Source organism: Lissotriton vulgaris, chromosome 2_1 (assembly GCF_964263255.1).
Source record: "Lissotriton vulgaris chromosome 2_1, aLisVul1.2, whole genome shotgun sequence".
Lineage (NCBI taxonomy): Eukaryota > Metazoa > Chordata > Amphibia > Caudata > Salamandridae > Lissotriton > Lissotriton vulgaris.
In genome coordinates this window covers 1,025,174,013-1,025,193,424 of record NC_141687.1, presented here as the reverse complement: position 1 = coordinate 1,025,193,424, position 19,412 = coordinate 1,025,174,013, and the positions used below count along the sequence as shown (strand labels likewise).

Below are 19,412 nucleotides of genomic sequence, written 5' to 3'. Positions count from 1 at the left end.
TATGATTTTTCGTTGTTTTCATAGATTATAGACTCTGACTCATGAGGAAAATGAGAAATGGTGTATGGACTACTGCTATTTGTAGGTGGGGGATGTCCTTGGCTCTTTTACTAACGTTCTGCCCAGGGAGCAGGATTATTGGAGTTGTAGGTTTTTTAAGTGCAGTAAAAAATAAAGCAAAAAGACAGGCTGCCTATCACTTGCCTCCTTAGTATTTTATAAAATCTGGGTACTGCTTCAATATCATCTTGGAGAATCAGAATCTTTCGTCCGAGATAATGCAAATCAGTTGAATCCTATTTGAAAAGTGTACACTGGCAAGCCAGAATCATCTTCTGAATTCTGAGCCTCACCTGCAAATAGAATTGTAGCACCATCACAATTAAGTACCGTCACAATGTGCATAACTTCTTATTTCCTTTGAGGAAATTATGTGAAATGCCAAACAATTACACAAAAGAATGTGTTAGTACACAAAATGCCAGTTTGCCTCTTAGCGTTCAAAATGGACATGAGGAGGTATTTCATTCTCAAAAAATAGCTCAAAATCTTGTGGATGGGAACACCATTTGCTCACATTTGCATTGTTCCTGTGCTTCCACTATAGGATCTCTACCTGATTTGACATCTTGTTTATATGACATGGTGTAATAGCATAACCTTACATATTATGTGTGGCACCTGTTATGCAAAATGCTGGAAATTACGAAAGATTATGCCAGTGTAAAAAGTTTCACCCAGTTTAATTTCAATCAAAAATAAATATCATCACCCCAGCCACTTCATATTGTCAACTCAAGAAAACTGAGTAGCCGTGCCTGTGGGTAAATGCAAAGTCTGGGAGACATAGGCTTCTGACCCATCGCTCCCTAATTCTGGAATCGGCTGGTCAGGGGCACTCATAACACCTACAACTTTGTGCAGTTTATGGCACAATTGAAAAGTCAACTTTTCTTGACCCTGCCTTTCTGACTTTATCACACCTTTCTGAAGCTTGCATCCAAATAACTACCCAGTGCATAACATGCCTCTCAGTCTTTATGATTTATTTATGCTCATTACCATTTATATTCCAAAATGAACATAACCTCCTTCAGCATTTTTAATGTACTATGCCACTTACCAGTGTAAATGAGAACTGCATCGATGCATCACGTTAATCAAGAGCTGTCTCTATGAAAGAGTGCAACCAGAATCGGCTTGTGTGCAGTATTGTAAATGAGACATGATCCCACTCTATGCAGCAAGGTGACCAGGATCTGTTTCTATCCATCACTGTAACCAAGCCTCCACATATCTGTTACTGTAATTGGGGTCTGTCTCTATGCATTACTTAAATCAATATCTGCCTCCACTGTATTACTGCAATCAGGATCTACCACTATGCATCATATAAAGGGCTGCGTCTACGCATCATGTAGCAAAGATCTATCTCTGAGCATCCTGCCTGCCTCTGTGTAATATTGCAAATAATATCTTTCATCATTGCATCTAAGATCTTGCTCTATGCAGTATTTTAGTTAACATCTTGAATGAATGATGAGATATTTATAGCGCGAACAGCTACTCAAAATTAAGTGTCCTGGCACTGCCAACAAAGTAACATGGCGAGGACGATGGAGAGAGGGTGAATTATTGGCTGAACAGGTCAGTTTTTAGGGCTTTGCGGAAGGCAGATTAAGATTCTGTGCTTCTGAGCTTAAAGGGAAGATGGTTCCAGATCTTGGCAGTACATGCTAGGAAGGAAGTTCCACTGGGTCTGGATTTTTTTAGGAAGCAGGGGATTACCTTAAAAGTGGGCCTTGCTGGAAAGGAGGTTTCTGCTAGGTTGCTACTCTGTGATTCTTTCGGGCACGTCTGGCACAGGTAAGAGTGGTGGGGCAGGGACAAGGTGGCAAGGGACAAAGTGGACAGACAACATGATAGGTAAAATAAATTAAAAAAATAATGAAACCACTTACCTTGTCGGCAATGCAGCAAATGCAAGGTGTTTTTTTTAATTGAATTTTACCTATCGTGTCGTCCGTCAATTCCCACCCATGCCCCCCCCCCCCCCTGCTCCACCGCTCATACCTGTGCCAGCTGCACCTGGATTCTTTTGTTCAGATAGCTGGATCCATCACTGTGAAAGGCCCGGTGTGCTAGGGCGAGAGCTTTTAAGAGAATTCTTTTGCTGACCAGGAGCCAGTGCAGAGTAGCAAGAAAGTGCGAGGTGGGGGTGCCTTTTTGCTGGTTGAACAGAAGGCACTGCTGTGTTTTGAACCATTTGCAGTCGCCGGATTAGGTATCCGGGTAAACCCATGTACAAGGCGTTGGCTTAGTTCAATTGGGAGAGAATTGTGGCTCGGGGCTACTGTTTTGCGGGCCTCCCAGTGAAGAAGGGGAAGGAATTTTCTAAGAACTTTGAACATTCACATTCAGTGTCTGGCTATTGAGTGGATCTGAGTTTTAAAAGAAAGATCGTTGTCGAAGATGACTCCTAGATTTCTCTCTGCCAAAGTGGGCGGAGGAGGGGTGGGAAGATCTTGAGTGCATGCGCTAGCCCAACCTGGAAAAGGATTAGATTCTAACAATAAGATTTTTTTATTTTCCGGATTACATTATAGTTGGCTTTTTTTAATCCACCTAAGACTGATTTCATACAATTTGAGGAGTCGTTGTTGGCGTCTGAGTTGCCCTCATAGGAAATTACTAACTAGGTGCCATCAGCATATGAAACTATAGTGAACCGAACAACTCTATCAGAGTGACCAGGGGAGACATGTAAACATTGAATAGAGATGGCTGAGTGAGGAGCCCTGGGAAACCCCACATTTTAGAGGTTTGGTTTTGGAAAAATTAGGTTTTGTCTAGACCGATTGTTCTCGCTCTGAAACAAACATGGTCAGCCAATCTAAGACCTCTTCCTTGACACCACAGTTAAATAGGTATTGTAGGAAGATGCTATTTGGGACAGTACCAAAAGCCACTGATAGATGTAACAGAGTGAGTGCAGCATTGTGTCTGTGATCTAAGGATATTTTTAGTGACTTCAAGACTTCCAGCAACACAGTTTAGGTGCTGTGCCATGAGCGGAAGCCTGATTGGGAATGATGCAAAAGATAGTTGGATTCCAGAAATTCTGAGAGTTATTTATTTATTATGGCTTCCAAAATCTTGTGGCAGCAGAAGGAGTGAAATGAATCTGCAGTTAGAAAGGATTTTACTATCTGCTGAGGGTTTCTTCACTAGCAGAGTGACACTGGCTTGTTTCCATATCAGGGGGACAGGGTCTGTTTGAATGAGGCATTATTAAACCCCTTTATGTTGACAGGACCTATAATCTCTGTTATTTGATTCATTTTGACGCGTGATTTGACCATAGTGACTCTCTATATATCACTGCCGATCTGACTACACTATGTGCAACAATCTAAAAACATCTCCCCGTGCAATAAAGTTGATCAGTGTAACCAAGATAGGATCGCTTCAGAACTCCAAAAAACAATTTCGTATTTGTATGGCCCGGCCTGATAGCGCAGCTGTCGCCAGACAATTATGTGAGCATCACTATAGTGGGGCTTCGACTACGCCCACAGTTTGTGAGTCAGAAGTACATGTTTTGATTCAGCAGATGGTGTGTGCTTCCATTAAAAAAAGTGGTTGCCTTTCTCACAGCTGTAATACTTTTATTTATTTATCCAGCATCCTGAACATCAACTTTTAGCCCAAACACATGCCATTGGGATGCTATTAAAGTGTCTTAGATAATTAGACAATGTTTGCCGTTTCTCTCTGGTAGCAGCAATGATGGGAAGGGGTCAGTCACTAACCTACACAGATTTGTAGGTTTAGCTTGAGAGACCTATTGGCATTGCCAATGCTTGTTTTTTTGTTTGTTTTTAAGGTGTGTACTTTACAAATAAACATGTTTTCAACTGCACAGTGTAGATATAGGATTTTATGTAACAGACATCTTGGGGATAACTAAGATTTACTTTTTATAAAAGTTGAACCGTTACCTTATTTGATCTCTGGTGGAGGAAAGGTTTATGAAGCCCTTGGTCAGGCTGAACCAGTACCATTCACCGAACACGCACAAGATGTGTTTCTTGTGAAACACTTTTTTAAAAGCAAGTCCCTGTAAACGGCAAATGTCCATCAGCTTTGCTTGTAATTTCGTCGTTCGGTTTCATACCTGTAGCTCATATAAACACCATCTAGCTGAAGAGCAAAAGGAATCCGCTGTTTTCCTACGTGCACAAGCCGGCAGACACACTGCTTCCTCCCTGAATGAGGGGAGGGTGGGTTTGCAATCACTGCTGCTGCATAACTTCTGATTTCGAAAAATGTGGAGGCACAGATCAACGCAGCTCGCATCAGAGCAGCAGCTGCATTCTAGTCGGAATCTGGAAAGTTCACTTACCTTCCTTTCCTCCAGCACGGATCGAGTCCAGAAAGAGGAAAACAGAGACTATCTGGAACAAACAGACATCGGATTTCATGGTTTGACAATTTGTGCTCCAGTCCGAAGAGAGACGAAAACAGTGAACTGATTCTGTCTGACCCCTCCGGGGGCGTTGCTTTGCTTACTGGGCGGGGAGGGATCTGTTACTCCCAGGCCTGATTTGTGAGGAAAGACGTCCGTCATCAAGCCAGTTCCAGTCTCTGCTTAATTCCGCTTTCTATTGAGCAACATATAGGAACGAGGTACCAGAAAAGCGGATCCTTTGTAGCCACAGTTTCAAAGTCAGCACAAAATACACGTTTAATCCTCTACAGGCTTCCATGATTTTTTTTGCAATCTTCTATAGCGCGAACTTGGTCCAAAGGTCAGTCACGCTTTACATGAGTACCAGTTTTAAGGCCATTTCTTTTCTCGCAAGATGTTGAGCCTGTACGGAGGCTCGAACTTGGTTCCAGTTCTTAAATTGACAGTCACGGAAGATGTGGGATGTTTAACCAGCAGTGTCAATCCGCGCCCTGCCCAGGAGACCTTGAGTCCTGCATGGTGTGCAGCAGGGGCACAACTAGACCCAATCTTGGGGACGGGGGTTTATTTATTTATTTATTTATGCATTTTTATATAGCGCAGACTTAATAATAATAATAATCTTTATTCGGTTTTTTAGCAGTGCAAAACCATAAAAGTTATCATAACATACAAAATACACGAATTTTTTTTTTTTTTTTAAATGCAATTATTATAAAAAGTGTTTCTTTTGTTTTAAAAGCATACGAGCAAATACTGTGCAAAGTTAGTAAAGGGCAGTAGTAACTTTCTGTTTTTTTCCTCTATTTCACAGGTTGTTTCTATGCCTCATGATGCACTTTAAAAAATTAAGTACGTGGTAACAAGTGCATTCGGAGTCCAAAGTCTGGAGTGCTAGCATGGCTGGACGACATTGTCTGTGGCCCCATCTTTTTAATAAAGGAGTTAGCCAGATTTTTCGGTGGGTGTGGAAGAACTTGCAGAACAAAATTGTGTGAATGGTAGACTGTTGGGACAGATCATCACATGGGCACGGGTCCATGTGTATGTTCCAATTGTTTTTTTCGGGAAATGTCACTAGTCTATAAAAAAGATTCAATCTGAACCTTGTTAGGAGCATCTTGTCATATGCTGTAAGCTCCAAGGTCAAATATAACTGGATTTTCGGAGACTGCTGTATAATATTTGCATGAATGACAGATTTTTTGGATGCCAGCAAAGTCAATCTCAAGGACTCTAGGTGGCTCAGCGCGATTTGTTTCAGTTCTTTCTTGGATATTTCTTTCAGTTTTTCTGGAGTATGATAGTACTTTTGTAATCCTAAATCGGAAAAGAAATGTCTTACATAGGAAAGCCAGACTATTTTCTGTGCATGGTCCAGTTCCATGGTGTCCCGTAAAATATTTTTAGTCAGGCTATTACTTTCCGACAGCCAGACGCGCCTCCAAAGTAAAAGAGGTTGGATCTTTATTAAATCTTCAATATATGGGATTCCCAGTTCCATGTGTGAGGCATAGGTGGAAGTGCCTCTTGGGGTTGACAAAAGGAATCTCATGAAGATATTTTCCTCTTTTTGGAGTGAACAAATAGCTGTATGTCCCCAAATCCCTGCACCGTATAGTGCAATGGCTTGGCATTTTGCGGCGTAAATCTGTAGCAGTTCTGCTGGTGGTCTTTTTCCAAGTTTATTGGAGAACTTCATCAGCGCCAGAATAGCTCGTTTAAAGAGATGTCTCCTAGCCTCAACCGCTGCTTTCCAGTTTACGCTGTCATCGATCATGATGCCTAAATATGGGTATTGCGAGGTCTTTTCAATTTTTTGGTTTTTCAAGAAGATTGACTTAGTGGCTTTTCGTTGTCCACCCGCTACCATGACAAAAGTTTTTTTAACGTTGATGTGCAAGTCCAAAGCACCCATAAAATCCGCGTATTTAGATAGGGATTTCTGGAGTTCAATAGGGGTACGTGCTAAAATAACTGCGTCATCCGCATAGAGCAGAGCGGGGATCGGGCGATGTTTCACTCTAGGCAAGTCCCTCCCCCCCCTCAACATGGTCTCTTCTAAGCCATTGGTGTACAGAGAGAAGAGGAAGGGGGCCAGGACGCAGCCTTGCCTTACTCCCCGCTCTACCCTAAACGATGCAGTCAGTTCTCCTTTTGTCCCATATCTCACTCTTGCCGAGGCTTCGCCGTATAACTCCCTCAGAAAATCCAGGAGGGGAGGGTCTACCCCTATTGAGCTCAGCAGTGACCAGAGCTTCGCGTGTGATACACAGTCAAACGCGGAGGACAAATCCACGTATACCATGTAAATGGACCCTGGTTTAGCATGGATGTATTTTGATGCTAGCAAGCTTAAGTTTAGGGCCTGTTCAACTGTTCCAAAGCCCTCCCTAAATCCAAACTGTAAATCCGAGAGGATATTTTTGTCTTCTGCCCATTGCTGTAATTTTTCTAGAACAACTCTGCCCACTACTTTGCCCAGGGAGTCAAGCAGCGATATTGGTCGATAACACTTTGTGTCTGGACGGTCCCCCTTCTTGAAGATGGGGACCATGATGGAGCATGACCATGACTCCAGTAGGCCGAGTTTCGCTGCTGCTGTGCATACTCTTGTGAGTATTGGTGCCCAGAGATCAGGAAGGTGTTTAAATAGATCAACTGGGCCCCCATCGGGGCCGGGTGCTTTACCACTCTTGCTCAATGATAGCGCCATTTCAACATCCTGTAGTTCAAAATCTATTGGTATTGAATATAATACTGGTTGGAGGTTAGAATGGTGTTCCTCTGTTATTGATGTTAGTTCAAAAATTTTTGAAAAGTGGTTCACCCAAGATTCCTCATCAATGGCCACGTCTATCTTTGGGATGTTGGAGTCCGTTAACAGAGGCGACTTAACAATTCTCCAGAAGGCCTGGCTATCTTTCAAGAGTGCACAAGGACTGTTTCAACTCCTTTTTCCTTGCTTTTCTGACATTATTGTACTCCCGCCGAAGATCTTGGATGTTTGTTTTGTCTCTATTTGGATTTCCAAGTGCTTTTCTCAGGTTGGTCTGTGCCTTGGTACAGTCGTGGTTAAACCAACCTGTAGTGCTTGATTTATTTTGATTGGGTGATTTGGTTAACAGTTTTTTGACTTGTTCTAGTATCGTCTTGAAATTTTCCAGGATTTGCTTTGGTTCTGCGTGTGGGTCAAGGCAAATCAAAATGTTATTATAAACGGACTTTACTAACATGTTAGTGAGTTTATTGGGGTCCACTTTTTCCCATTTTATGGTATATCCGTTTTTTTTGCCCAGTTCGAGCCTGTTTTGTGCTAGGGTATTTGCTATTGTTGCCATCAATGTTCTTGGTTGATTCATTTGTAGATTCAGGCTTAAAGCAGAATGGTCGCTGAGGGTGTTTTCCAGAATTTTAAAGTTATTAGTTTGCTCTTTAAGGCCTTCTGTAACAATTACGTAGTCAACAGTGGTCTCATGGCCCCTTCCTCGATAGGTAGGTTCTAGTTTATTGTCTGGGTATAGTGTGGGGTTTATTATTTGAAGGTCCAAGTCTGAAAGTATCTTGTTCATAGCTAACCCCGCTCTTGAATGGGTAAAGTGGACGAGTGGGTTCTCGTGTTCGTCCACCAGTCCACAGGTGTAATTGTTCGGGCAGGGGTGTAGGTTGAAGTCTCCTCCCCAAAGTATATGGGCATTTTCCGTTCTCTCATTGGGGTGCCGATGTTCAGTTATTTTATCTTGAATTAGGGAGAGGGTGTTAAAGAAGTTATCGTCATCTAAGTTATTGTATAAGTTGATTATTGTGATAAAGAGTTTTTTCCCAGTTGTGAGGGTGAGCAACTGGAAATTTGGTAATAGATCTACCTTTGAAACCTTCATATCGGAAATAGTATTTGCTATGTAGGTTACCAGCCCCCCTTTAGGTCTACCTGAGCTACTTGGAAGGGCGGGGGGTGTATATGTCTTGTATCCTACAAGATGTAGGGGCGTCGTGGCCCAGGTTTCTTGTAAGCATATGATTTCAGCATCTTCCAAGAAACCGGCGGTGAACCATCCTCTATTTTATTTCGAAGGCCCGCCACATTCCAAAAGATCACCGGGAGCTGTAGGATTTCTTTTTCTGAGTCTGCCTTTTTGATTTGTAATGGGGCTGGGATAAGATTGGATGTGGCCGAGGTTGTATGTAGGGGCTCCGGGGATTTGACTCTTGGTCAATTGACCATTTCCAGGCAACTGAACCGGTTCATGGTCGGTATGCCTGGCCAGTTTTGCCCATACGTGGTGTCTCTATAGGTGGGTCTATATGGTTGATAGGGTGGTCTCTCCCACTGATCCCAGTTTCTAAGTCTGTTTTGTGGGCCCATAGTCTGCCACAGGGCTTCTTTTTGTTGGTAGTTCTGATTTACTGACCACCAAGAGTTGTCAAGGTCACTGTGTCGCTGAGATAGTTTTGGGCCGGCGACATCTAGCTCCCATGGCTGAGGAATTGGTTTTCGCCAGATGTTATCAATCTCATGTGTAGAATTATTATTATATCTTTTTGGGTAAAAATAGGACAGGGATCTTGTAGCAATCCCCCCAGCGATGTTATTATGTTCCCAGGAACAGATATACTCAACTATACTGGGGTCCTCAAAAGTGATCACTATACAGTCTCCCCGGATAGTTTTTTTCCTATGCCCCACCCACGAGGTCCTGCAGACTGTTGTTATTCTGCTTTTCCAGGTTGGCGGAACGGGTCGATTTGTGTTCAGCCAATACTGGACTTTGTTCTTCAATGACCAGTTGGGTTCCGTGCCCTCTCCTGTTAGTTCAGGGACCCCCATCATTACTACCACATATGGGCATGCCTCAGGTGGCATGTTTAAGGGGAGCCTGTGATCAGTAGTCCCTCTCGGGGCTCCTTTGTTATTTGTTGGATTTGTCTTTTTAGTGGCAGGAGTTTTGGGGGCCGGCGTGTTTGCGGTTGGCGTATTTACTACAGGTGTATTAGGTAAGGAATTAATTTGTGGTGGAATGGTCAGGACCTTAGGGGTGGGTTTCTGTACCGTAGAAGCCTTTGATACTGTAGGGAATTTTACTATGGGTTGCTGTTTGGGCAGCGGGGCAGGTAAAGGTACAGATTTCTTGTGTATGGGCAGAGTGGTCGAGGTGTTTGGGCCTACTTTTGGCAGTCCCTGTGAAGGTGTTGGCTTAGGGGCACCAGAGATTTTTGTTAATTGGGCCTCAATATTGCTGAGTCTGGTCTCTAATGGGCGAATGTAGGAATCTAGGAGGGAAGCTATCTCCTTGATTAATCTTGATGAATCTCTTTCCTTGCCCTTTAATTGTGGGACTGAGGAGTCTGTGATGGAGATATCTTGGAGATTCTGTGGTGGCTGATGTATAGTTATTGCATTGTTACTTGGGGCAGGAGTATGGTGGAATAATGCTGCCGGATTTGTAGTGCCAATCAGGTCTATGTGATCGGTCACTTTGGTGTTTTCAGTTTTGTCCGGGTTTTTCCTATCCTTCCTTTTCTTTATGGCTCCCTCCCGCCTCCCTCTCGCTTGCCTTACTTCTTCCGGGGTAGGATCAGGGAAAATTTCGGGAGTTTTTTCTAACTCGCTTTCTGAAAATGTTACGGAGAGTTGCGAGGCTGAAAGATCTACGTTATTTGGGAGACTAAGTCGGTTTGTGGCCACAGTTGTTTGTGTAGGAGCTGACTGTGTATCTGGGGTTCTTGCAGTTGCTAGTAGTCCCATTGAGGATCGCCTTGCGATTGCAAGTTCAGTTGAAACTCTCCCCTCAATTAAACTTATGCTTTGATCAATGAATGTGTTTGCTTTAGAGAGAAAATCATCCATTGGACCTAGCAGTTTTTCTCCTATCCCATTTTTTTTAGGTTTTCTTTGCTTACTTGATCTCGTGTTCATTTTCAATTGATGGTTTGTTGGGAAATCTTTAGTTGGCAATAGTAGTTTACAGCAAGCTTCGGAGAAATGATCGATACCTGTGTATGAATATCCAAGATGTAGAGTTTAGGGGAGTGGGCCGGACCGGACTCTCACGTTCTCGAACGGCCTCAAACGGCCCGCTCTTTGCCCGGTCTTCGCCCCGGGCTGCGACCCGCGCGCGCCCCGCGTCGCGGTTGAAATGATGTTGTTTATGCACTTGTCGGCGGTGGGCGTGTCCGTGGGCGTGGCCGCCGGGGGAAGAGGAACCAGCGGAGCAAGGTGGAGATTGCTGGTCCTCGCAGTCCCCCGGCTAGCTGCTGGTGATTCGCCCAAGCCTCTACCCTCGGGTCTCCAGCCGGGAGCGCTAGACTAGCTCTGCCGATTGCAGAGCTTGCTCCCACCAGCGAGTCCTCGTCAGGGGAGGCAACAATCAGCAATGCAAAGGACTTTGTTGCGCGGACCTTCAGAGCGTCCTAACCACAACAGGCAGCAGCGTTCAATGAGGCAAGTGAGTGGCACCCGCGAAGCGGGTGTCACGAAAGGTTTTGAAGGCAGTCGGCGGTGGGCGTGTCCGTGGGCGTGGCCGCCGGGGGAAGAGGAACCAGCTGAGCAAGGTGGAGATTGCTGGTCCTCGCAGTCCCCCGGCTAGCTGCTGGTGATTCGCCCAAGCCTCTACCCTCGGGTCTCCAGCCGGGAGCGCTAGACTAGCTCTGCCGATTGCAGAGCTCGCTCCCACCAGCGAGTCCTCGTCAGGGGAGGCAGCAATCAGCAATGCAAAGGACTTTGTTGCGCGGACCTTCAGAGCGTCCTAACCACAACAGGCAGCAGCGTTCAATTAGGCAAGTGAGTGGCACCCGCGAAGCGGGTGTCACGAAAGGTTTTGAAGGCAGTCGGCGGTGGGCGTGTCCGTGGGCGTGGCCGCTGGGGGAAGAGGAACCAGCTGAGCAAGGTGGAGATTGCTGGTCCTCGCAGTCCCCCGGCTAGCTGCTGGTGATTCGCCCAAGCCTCTACCCTCGGGTCTCCAGCCGGCAGCGCTAGACTAGCTCTGCCGATTGCAGAGCTCGCTCCCACCAGCGAGTCCTCGGCAGGGGAGGCAACAATCAGCAATGCAAAGGACTTTGTTGCGCGGACCTTCAGAGCGTCCTAACCACAACAGGCAGCAGCGTTCAATTAGGCAAGTGAGTGGCACCCGCGAAGCGGGTATCACGAAAGGTTTTGAAGGCAGTCGGCGGTGGGCGTGGCCGCCGGGGGAAGAGGAACCAGCTGAGCCAGGTGGAGATTGCTGGTCCTCGCAGTCCCCCGGCTAGCTGCTGGTGATTCGCCCAAGCCTCTACCCTCGGGTCTCCAGCCGGGAGCGCTAGACTAGCTCTGCCGATTGCAGAGCTCGCTCCCACCAGCGAGTCCTCGACAGGGGAGGCAACAATCAGCAATGCAAAGGACTTTGTTGCGCGGACCTTCAGAGGGTCCTAACCACAACAGGCAGCAGCGTTCAATTAGGCAAGTGAGTGGCTTTACCCGAAGGTGTCAGAGCGCTTCACAATAGGAACAGAACTGATACATGATACAAGAAAGCAAATTACAAAAGCAAACGTTACATTACATGAGGCAAAAGTGACAATCGTGAGCCAACAAAATACAAGAGGTAGCAAACGGTGCATTACAGGAGAAATAAAAGTAACTTTGGTGTTTTCAGTGTTGTCCGGGTTTTTCCTATCCTTCCTTTTCTTTATGGCTCCCTCCCGCCTCCCTCTCGCTTGCCTTACTTCTTCCGGGGTAGGATCAGGGAAAATTTCGGGAGTTTTTTCTAACTCGCTTTCTGAAAATGTTACGGAGAGTTGCGAGGCTGAAAGATCTACGTTATTTGGGAGACTAAGTCGGTTTGTGGCCACAGTTGTTTGTGTAGGAGCTGACTGTGTATCTGGGGTTCTTGCAGTTGCTAGTAGTCCCATTGAGGATCGCCTTGCGATTGCAAGTTCAGTTGAAACTCTCCCCTCAATTAAACTTATGCTTTGATCAATGAATGTGTTTGCTTTAGAGAGAAAATCATCCATTGGACCTAGCAGTTTTTCTCCTATCCCATTTTTTTTAGGTTTTCTTTGCTTACTTAATATCGTGTTCATTTTCAATTGATGGTTTGTTGGGAAATCTTTAGTTGGCAATAGTAGTTTACAGCAAGCTTCGGAGAAATGATCGATACCTGTGTATGAATATCCAAGATGTAGAGTTTAGGGGAGTGGGCCCGACCGGACTCTCACGTTCTCGAACGGCCTCAAACGGCCCGCTCTTTGCCCGGTCTTCGCCCCGGGCTGCGACCCGCGCGCGCCCCGCGTCGCGGTTGAAATGATGTTGTTTATGCACTTGTCGGCGGTGGGCGTGTCCGTGGGCGTGGCCGCCGGGGGAAGAGGAACCAGCTGAGCAAGGTGGAGATTGCTGGTCCTCGCAGTCCCCCGGCTAGCTGCTGGTGATTCGCCCAAGCCTCTACCCTCGGGTCTCCAGCCGGGAGCGCTAGACTAGCTCTGCCGATTGCAGAGCTTGCTCCCACCAGCGAGTCCTCGTCAGGGGAGGCAACAATCAGCAATGCAAAGGACTTTGTTGCGCGGACCTTCAGAGCGTCCTAACCACAACAGGCAGCAGCGTTCAATTAGGCAAGTGAGTGGCACCCGCGAAGCGGGTGTCACGAAAGGTTTTGAAGGCAGTCGGCGGTGGGCGTGTCCGTGGGCGTGGCCGCCGGAGGAAGAGGAACCAGCTGAGCAAGGTGGAGATTGCTGGTCCTCGCAGTCCCCCGGCTAGCTGCTGGTGATTCGCCCAAGCCTCTACCCTCGGGTCTCCAGCCGGGAGCGCTAGACTAGCTCTGCCGATTGCAGAGCTCGCTCCCACCAGCGAGTCCTCGTCAGGGGAGGCAACAATCAGCAATGCAAAGGACTTTGTTGTGCGGACCTTCAGAGCGTCCTAACCACAACAGGCAGCAGCGTTCAATTAGGCAAGTGAGTGGCACCCGCGAAGCGGGTATCACGAAAGGTTTTGAAGGCAGTCGGCGGTGGGCGTGTCCGTGGGCGTGGCCGCCGGGGGAAGAGGAACCAGCTGAGCAAGGTGGAGATTGCTGGTCCTCGCAGTCCCCCGGCTAGCTGCTGGTGATTCGCCCAAGCCTCTACCCTCGGGTCTCCAGCCGGCAGCGCTAGACTAGCTCTGCCGATTGCAGAGCTCGCTCCCACCAGCGAGTCCTCGTCAGGGGAGGCAACAATCAGCAATGCAAAGGACTTTGTTGCGCGGACCTTCAGAGCGTCCTAACCACAACAGGCAGCAGCGTTCAATTAGGCAAGTGAGTGGCACCCGCGAAGCGGGTATCACGAAAGGTTTTGAAGGCAGTCGGCGGTGGGCGTGTCCGTGGGCGTGGCCGCCGGGGGAAGAGGAACCAGCTGAGCAAGGTGGAGATTGCTGGTCCTCGCAGTCCCCCGGCTAGCTGCTGGTGATTCGCCCAAGCCTCTACCCTCGGGTCTCCAGCCGGGAGCGCTAGACTAGCTCTGCCGATTGCAGAGCTCGCTCCCACCAGCGAGTCCTCGTCAGGGGAGGCAACAATCAGCAATGCAAAGGACTTTGTTGCGCGGACCTTCAGAGCGTCCTAACCACAACAGGCAGCAGCGTTCAATTAGGCAAGTGAGTGGCTTTACCCGAAGGTGTCAGAGCGCTTCACAATAGGAACAGAACTGATACATGATACAAGAAAGCAAATTACAAAAGCAAACGTTACATTACATAAGGCAAAAGTGACAATCGTGAGCCAACAAAATACAAGAGGTAGCAAACGGTGCATTACAGGAGAAAAAAAAGTGACATGTGTGCAGGTTAAAAAAGCGTCAATAAATGGAGGACACTCAAACACAAAAACAAACATTACGTAGGCAATGGTGGCACTTGTGCAAGAATTGAAAGCAAACAAAATGTAAGAGGTAGCAAACGGTGTGATACAAAAGAAAAGTGACGTGTGCATGTTATAAACGAGTGCCAAACAAAGGTAGAAGGATAATTGGGGGACACTTCCAGCTGGTGGGGTGGGTCAAGCATTTCGAGCAATGCAGCTGAGGTGTCTTTATAACCAATATGAGGGAAAGAAGTGACACAGTTTGCAGTTTATTAAAAAACAATCTCATTATGATTGAAATATTGTAGCCCACGGTTACCCCTAGATTACTAACTAGGGTTGAGTTGTTTGTGGGACCTGGCTGCTAACGCCAAATTGTTCATGACTGGTGCTTGATCCTTTTGCCGCACATAAATATTTTTATTTGTGACATGTTTATTTTGCTGTGCCTCGAGATCATCCTTTACGTGACCTCTAGAGGCAATGCCCACTTAAGTCAGATGGGTGTTGATACTTAAATCTATTTTATGAATTATCTGCATAGCAGTAATAGTTGAGGTTGAAGGAGGAGACTAGGTCCGGTGGAGAGCCAAGGCAAATGTTATAGGGGAGGTAGAACTGTAAGGCACATTAGTTGTGAACTGAATGGAGTGACCCAAAGGGATAAAGTGAGATGATGAACTGTCTGATAGAAAAGATGCAATCTGCTTCATTTACCTCCCTGCAGTCTGATGTTGTCAAGTCTCCGTAGAAGCTTGGGATGAGGAATAAGATCAAAGGCAAGGAAGAGTTCAAGTAATACATGCTGGTAACTCCAATGCACATATTTGTCTTAAAGAATATCTTTAAATCATTCTATGTTTTCGACTAAAGCAGTTTGTTAATGGCTATAAGTCAAAAGGATATCTTGTTTCAAGTCATTTTTGTTTTATAATGGGTTTATGTAAGACGTTAGGCGTTCCTTTGGGTGAATACCTGTTTTCAATGGGTTGTTGACAGTACTGGCTCTTGTGAGGCATCCTGTGGGTTTTTGCTTTGCAACAAGGAATGTATAATTTCAACTTTGTCAATGAAGAACAAAGCAAGTTTTTCACACTGACGATGGGTAAAGGCAGGGGAGGTCGTCAGTTTCACAGTGCCGGATAGTTCCTTTAGCGTTTTAGTGCAGTTTTGTGCATGTAAGATCTTTTGGGAGAAAAACTCTGCACGGGCGACTTTGTAGAGACTATGATAATCACTTAAGGCCTTTATGAATATAATTTTAGTTCACTGATTTCAATGGGGATCAACTTATCTCCAAGGTATATCGTGCGTGCATAGCCATGAAATCTGACTCTAGTGGGTGTGCTTGGGAGGCTTGGGGTAATAACCTGGGCTATCCACTATCAGACAAGATTTGGTCCTATTGCTGCACCCAAACAAAACTTGTCTCTGTTAATCACAAGCATAAACTCCCTTCACTGGGCATACATCTCGCTTACAGATATTGCGAACTTTGATCCTAAACACTGTACTCTATGCTCCAAATGCCATGCCCTAGATGTCGATTTCCTACATTTAATCTGGGTATGTCCTCGTATAGGGCGCTGCTAGTCGGATATTTTCTGCCTTCTCTCTACCATGATTGATATCACAGTTACACCTGATCTCTTGATGTCATTGTTGGGGTACACCTGTGATATCCCCAGGTCCACTAGCAGGTTTGCCTCTGTGGCACTTCTCCTTGCTAAACGTTTGGCACTGCACTCAGGCTGGATGAAGGTCTCCACTGACTCTGCATGGCTCCAAAGTATGTTGCACTGTGATAGGGTTAGTGAAGATTATACATAGGCTATTCTGTTTTAGGTTTAAATCTATAATAACTAATAAAATCCCACCGAAAGGAAAATAGCCCTGACCAGTGTAAACATGTGAATACTGAAAAAACACCTTCGCAACCACAAACTAAATGCCATTCAGAGAAAGGAAAAGGTGACTGAAAGAGTCATTTTTATTTCTTCCTGGAGTGGTCAATACAATGTAACTTTGTTATACAAGGCAGCTGCAAGAAAGACTGGGCTAACATTATTCTGTTTGAGTTTTGATGTTTAGAGATGTCATTAACATATTGTTTCTTCCTTTTTCCAGTTGTGTGGTCTTTAGTCTAGATGCAGGGTTTAGAAGCATGTTTGATGTCTTATTTAATTATTTTATAAACTATAGAGAATCAGGAAATATCAAAATCAAATTTGATATTTTGGCTATGTTTGATTCTTTCACTGATAGGTAAAAAGGCTGGTTTAATAAGAATCTTTTCCAATATGTACCATCACATTTGCCCACAGATAGAGAATGGGTGAAACCCTTTGATACATCAGCCCTCTTTTCTAGTGAGTCAGTATTGATAGTAGGTGAATACCCCAGGCCTTAAACATTCCATGCAAGGTGTAGTGACAGGTATATGTGAAAAGAGTGCTGTCACCAAGCATCTGGGATAGTGGTGAAAACATGACACCAGATGTTTGGAAAACATGGAATGGAGTGTCACTTGGAATGCTGCTGCAAACAAATCTTACCAAGATCAACAAAGATTGGAGTGATACTGTTTACATTTGCGGAATTCAGATACATATATGAAAAGGTTATGTCAAAATTGATATCTGAGCTGAAGTGCTTCGCTGTAAGAAATACTTGCCACTTGTTAGATGGTATGCTGAAAGCATCTTAACAATCTTCAGAGTTAATGAAGAATGCTATTGACTGTGTAGCCCATTCTTGTGCACTGTTTCATTATGCGTGGGAACTAAAATGCTAATATTTCTAATTTTGTGCTTTGTGTGGCATCAAACAAAGAGTCATCCCAACTTTGTCATTTAGCTGGGGTTCTCAGTCCTAGAGGCCGTGAATGCTATATTATCCATGTAGCGACCATTTACAGAATTTCTGCTTAGTGATGATGCCAAAGGCAAGAAATGTGAGGATCTTTGGTCTCATATTGATAGTAAAGTGAAAAAGGTACACTCTACTGCATTGTTAGACTTTTACAGGAAAACATGACTGCTGAAGTGGACATAATAAAAAAACTAGAGTCTGACACCACCCTTGTCTACCATGTGGTCATCGTAATTGGTGTAGATGTGAAACATCTCGTTGAGAGTAGGCTAGGCACCACATTTAGTGACTTTGGCAATGCAACATGTTCCATGTTAGAATTCTTGCCACTTGGTAAGCAAAGAAATGTTGAGGAGCAATTCAGGAAAGTTTATTTTACAGTACAAGTGAAATGGCTTGCAATGATGCATAGACATGTCCCTTAAGCAGCCATGGTATTTGAAGGGAAATGATGCCTCACTGAGGTACTCTGCACAAGTTCTAGATCCTTTTTGTAGAGGGGAATTTTCTCCAGACTTTGAAAAGTATTGCTTCGTTTTTGACTGCTTCAATAACTGAGGGCATGTGCACCCAGTTCTACACATATGTTGCAGAACCTGTCCTAGAGAATCAAAATCTTCAGGTGCACTATCATAGACATGGAAAGCTATGTCAGTGGCCAGAGTTAGCAAATTGCGTACTGCTGTTTTGGCGTTGCCTGTTTTAGGTGCCAATGTTGAGAGGGCCTTTTCACAGAAAAATGTCTACATGGGAAGGAAAGACCGGGCACACATGACCAAAGACTCCCTAAAGAAGTATTGTGTGGTGTAATATTTATTTATTTATTTATTTATTTTTTGCATTTGTAGTGCGCACAGATACCCACAAAGGGTTTCCCGGCGCCAGGACTAAGAACCAAACAGCACAGAAAGCAGGCGGCCAGATACCACAATTATTTATTGAAAAGCCAGGTTTTAACGCTTTTTTTAAAGCTGGCAAAGTTTTCCTCCTTTCGTATAGCTGGAGGAAGGGAGTTCCAGAGGACTGGCCCCAGATAGGAAAAGGATCTCCCTCCCACTCTGGCCAGTTTAAATCTGGGTACCACAAAGTTTGCTGCATTCAGAGAGCGGAGATTACGTGCAGGAAAGTAGGGCCTAACTAATTTTTCCAAATACTTTGGTGCGGTTCCTGCCTTTATTTTAAACATATAGCTCAGGGCTTTGAACCGAACCCGGTTCTCCACCCTGAGCCAATGCAGGTCCTTAAGGTACTTAGAAATCCTCGCTGTCCTGGGGATTTTACACAGCAACCTGGCTGCGGAGTTCTGGACAAGCTGCAACCGTCTGATCACGGCTAAGTTGGAACCCAGGTAAAGGATGTTACCGTAGTCAAGCCGTGATGTAATAAGGGCATTGACCACGGTCTTCTGGGTATCAACAGGTAACATCCATATAATCTTCCGCAGCCATTTGAGGATAGTGAAGCAAGTACCCGCCACTTTGTTGACCTGTTGTTTCATCGATAGTGTGTCATCGATTTGCACCCCTAAGTTTCTAACCTGGGTAGCTGGAATAGGGAAAGCGCCCAGGGATGGCGGCCAGTGAGTATCCTGCCAAAGGTCTCTGTTTTTACCTAAGAGAAGGATCTCAGTCTTCTCCCCATTGAGCTTCAGCTGGTTCGTTGACATCCAGCTGAAGACTTTGTGGTAAATTTTAATTACCTATACGGAGTTTATGCGGTAAAGTTCAATAAGAATAACTCAGTCAAAATAAGAAGGCAGAGTCCGTGGTATCTGAGGTTTTTTAAAATGGGGTTTATTCCTAAAAAAAGGAATTGGTTCGAACCAATGGTAGCATGACCCATCGCCACGAGGGTTCAGGGTAGGAATTGCAATGGACATGTACAATGATTTATTAACAAGTAAGTATATATATAGTCATTTCATACAGTAATATTGAATGCAGAAGGCGTAACAGCTGAGAGAAACGAGATAAGAGCAGAAATACGTAACAGGAGGCGTGCACTAGGGCGTACACGGAGGTGTGTGCTAGAAACGTCACATAAAGGTGTCATAAGTGGGTGGATCCCTGGAAGGATCCTGCAGAGTCAGCAAAAACAGATGGCAGAGATGCGCGCGCAGCAGCATGATGTATGATTGACGTGCAACTGGAGGGTGAAGGGGACTTGACATTTAGCCCTACATGTGGAGACAGAAGTCTGGAGTGTCAGAACAACCTAATCCCAAATCATATCTAATATCTTGTGTTTGAGGAACTGTATTATCTAAAAGGAAA

General features: G+C 45.2%; 1 protein-coding gene across 1 annotated transcript in view; it reads right to left on the bottom strand.

Moving 5' to 3' along the window:
* The window catches only part of CD302 (CD302 molecule), a 162,217-nt gene extending 157,637 nt beyond the window's left edge, over positions 1–4,580 (bottom strand). Inside the window, exon 1 of the mRNA XM_086956637.1 lies at positions 4,406–4,580. Within this exon, the coding sequence (XP_086812763.1) occupies positions 4,406–4,484 (79 nt within the window). The 5' untranslated portion in view covers positions 4,485–4,580. The remainder of the gene's footprint in view (positions 1–4,405) is intronic.
* Between the last annotated feature and the right edge of the window lie 14,832 nt (positions 4,581–19,412).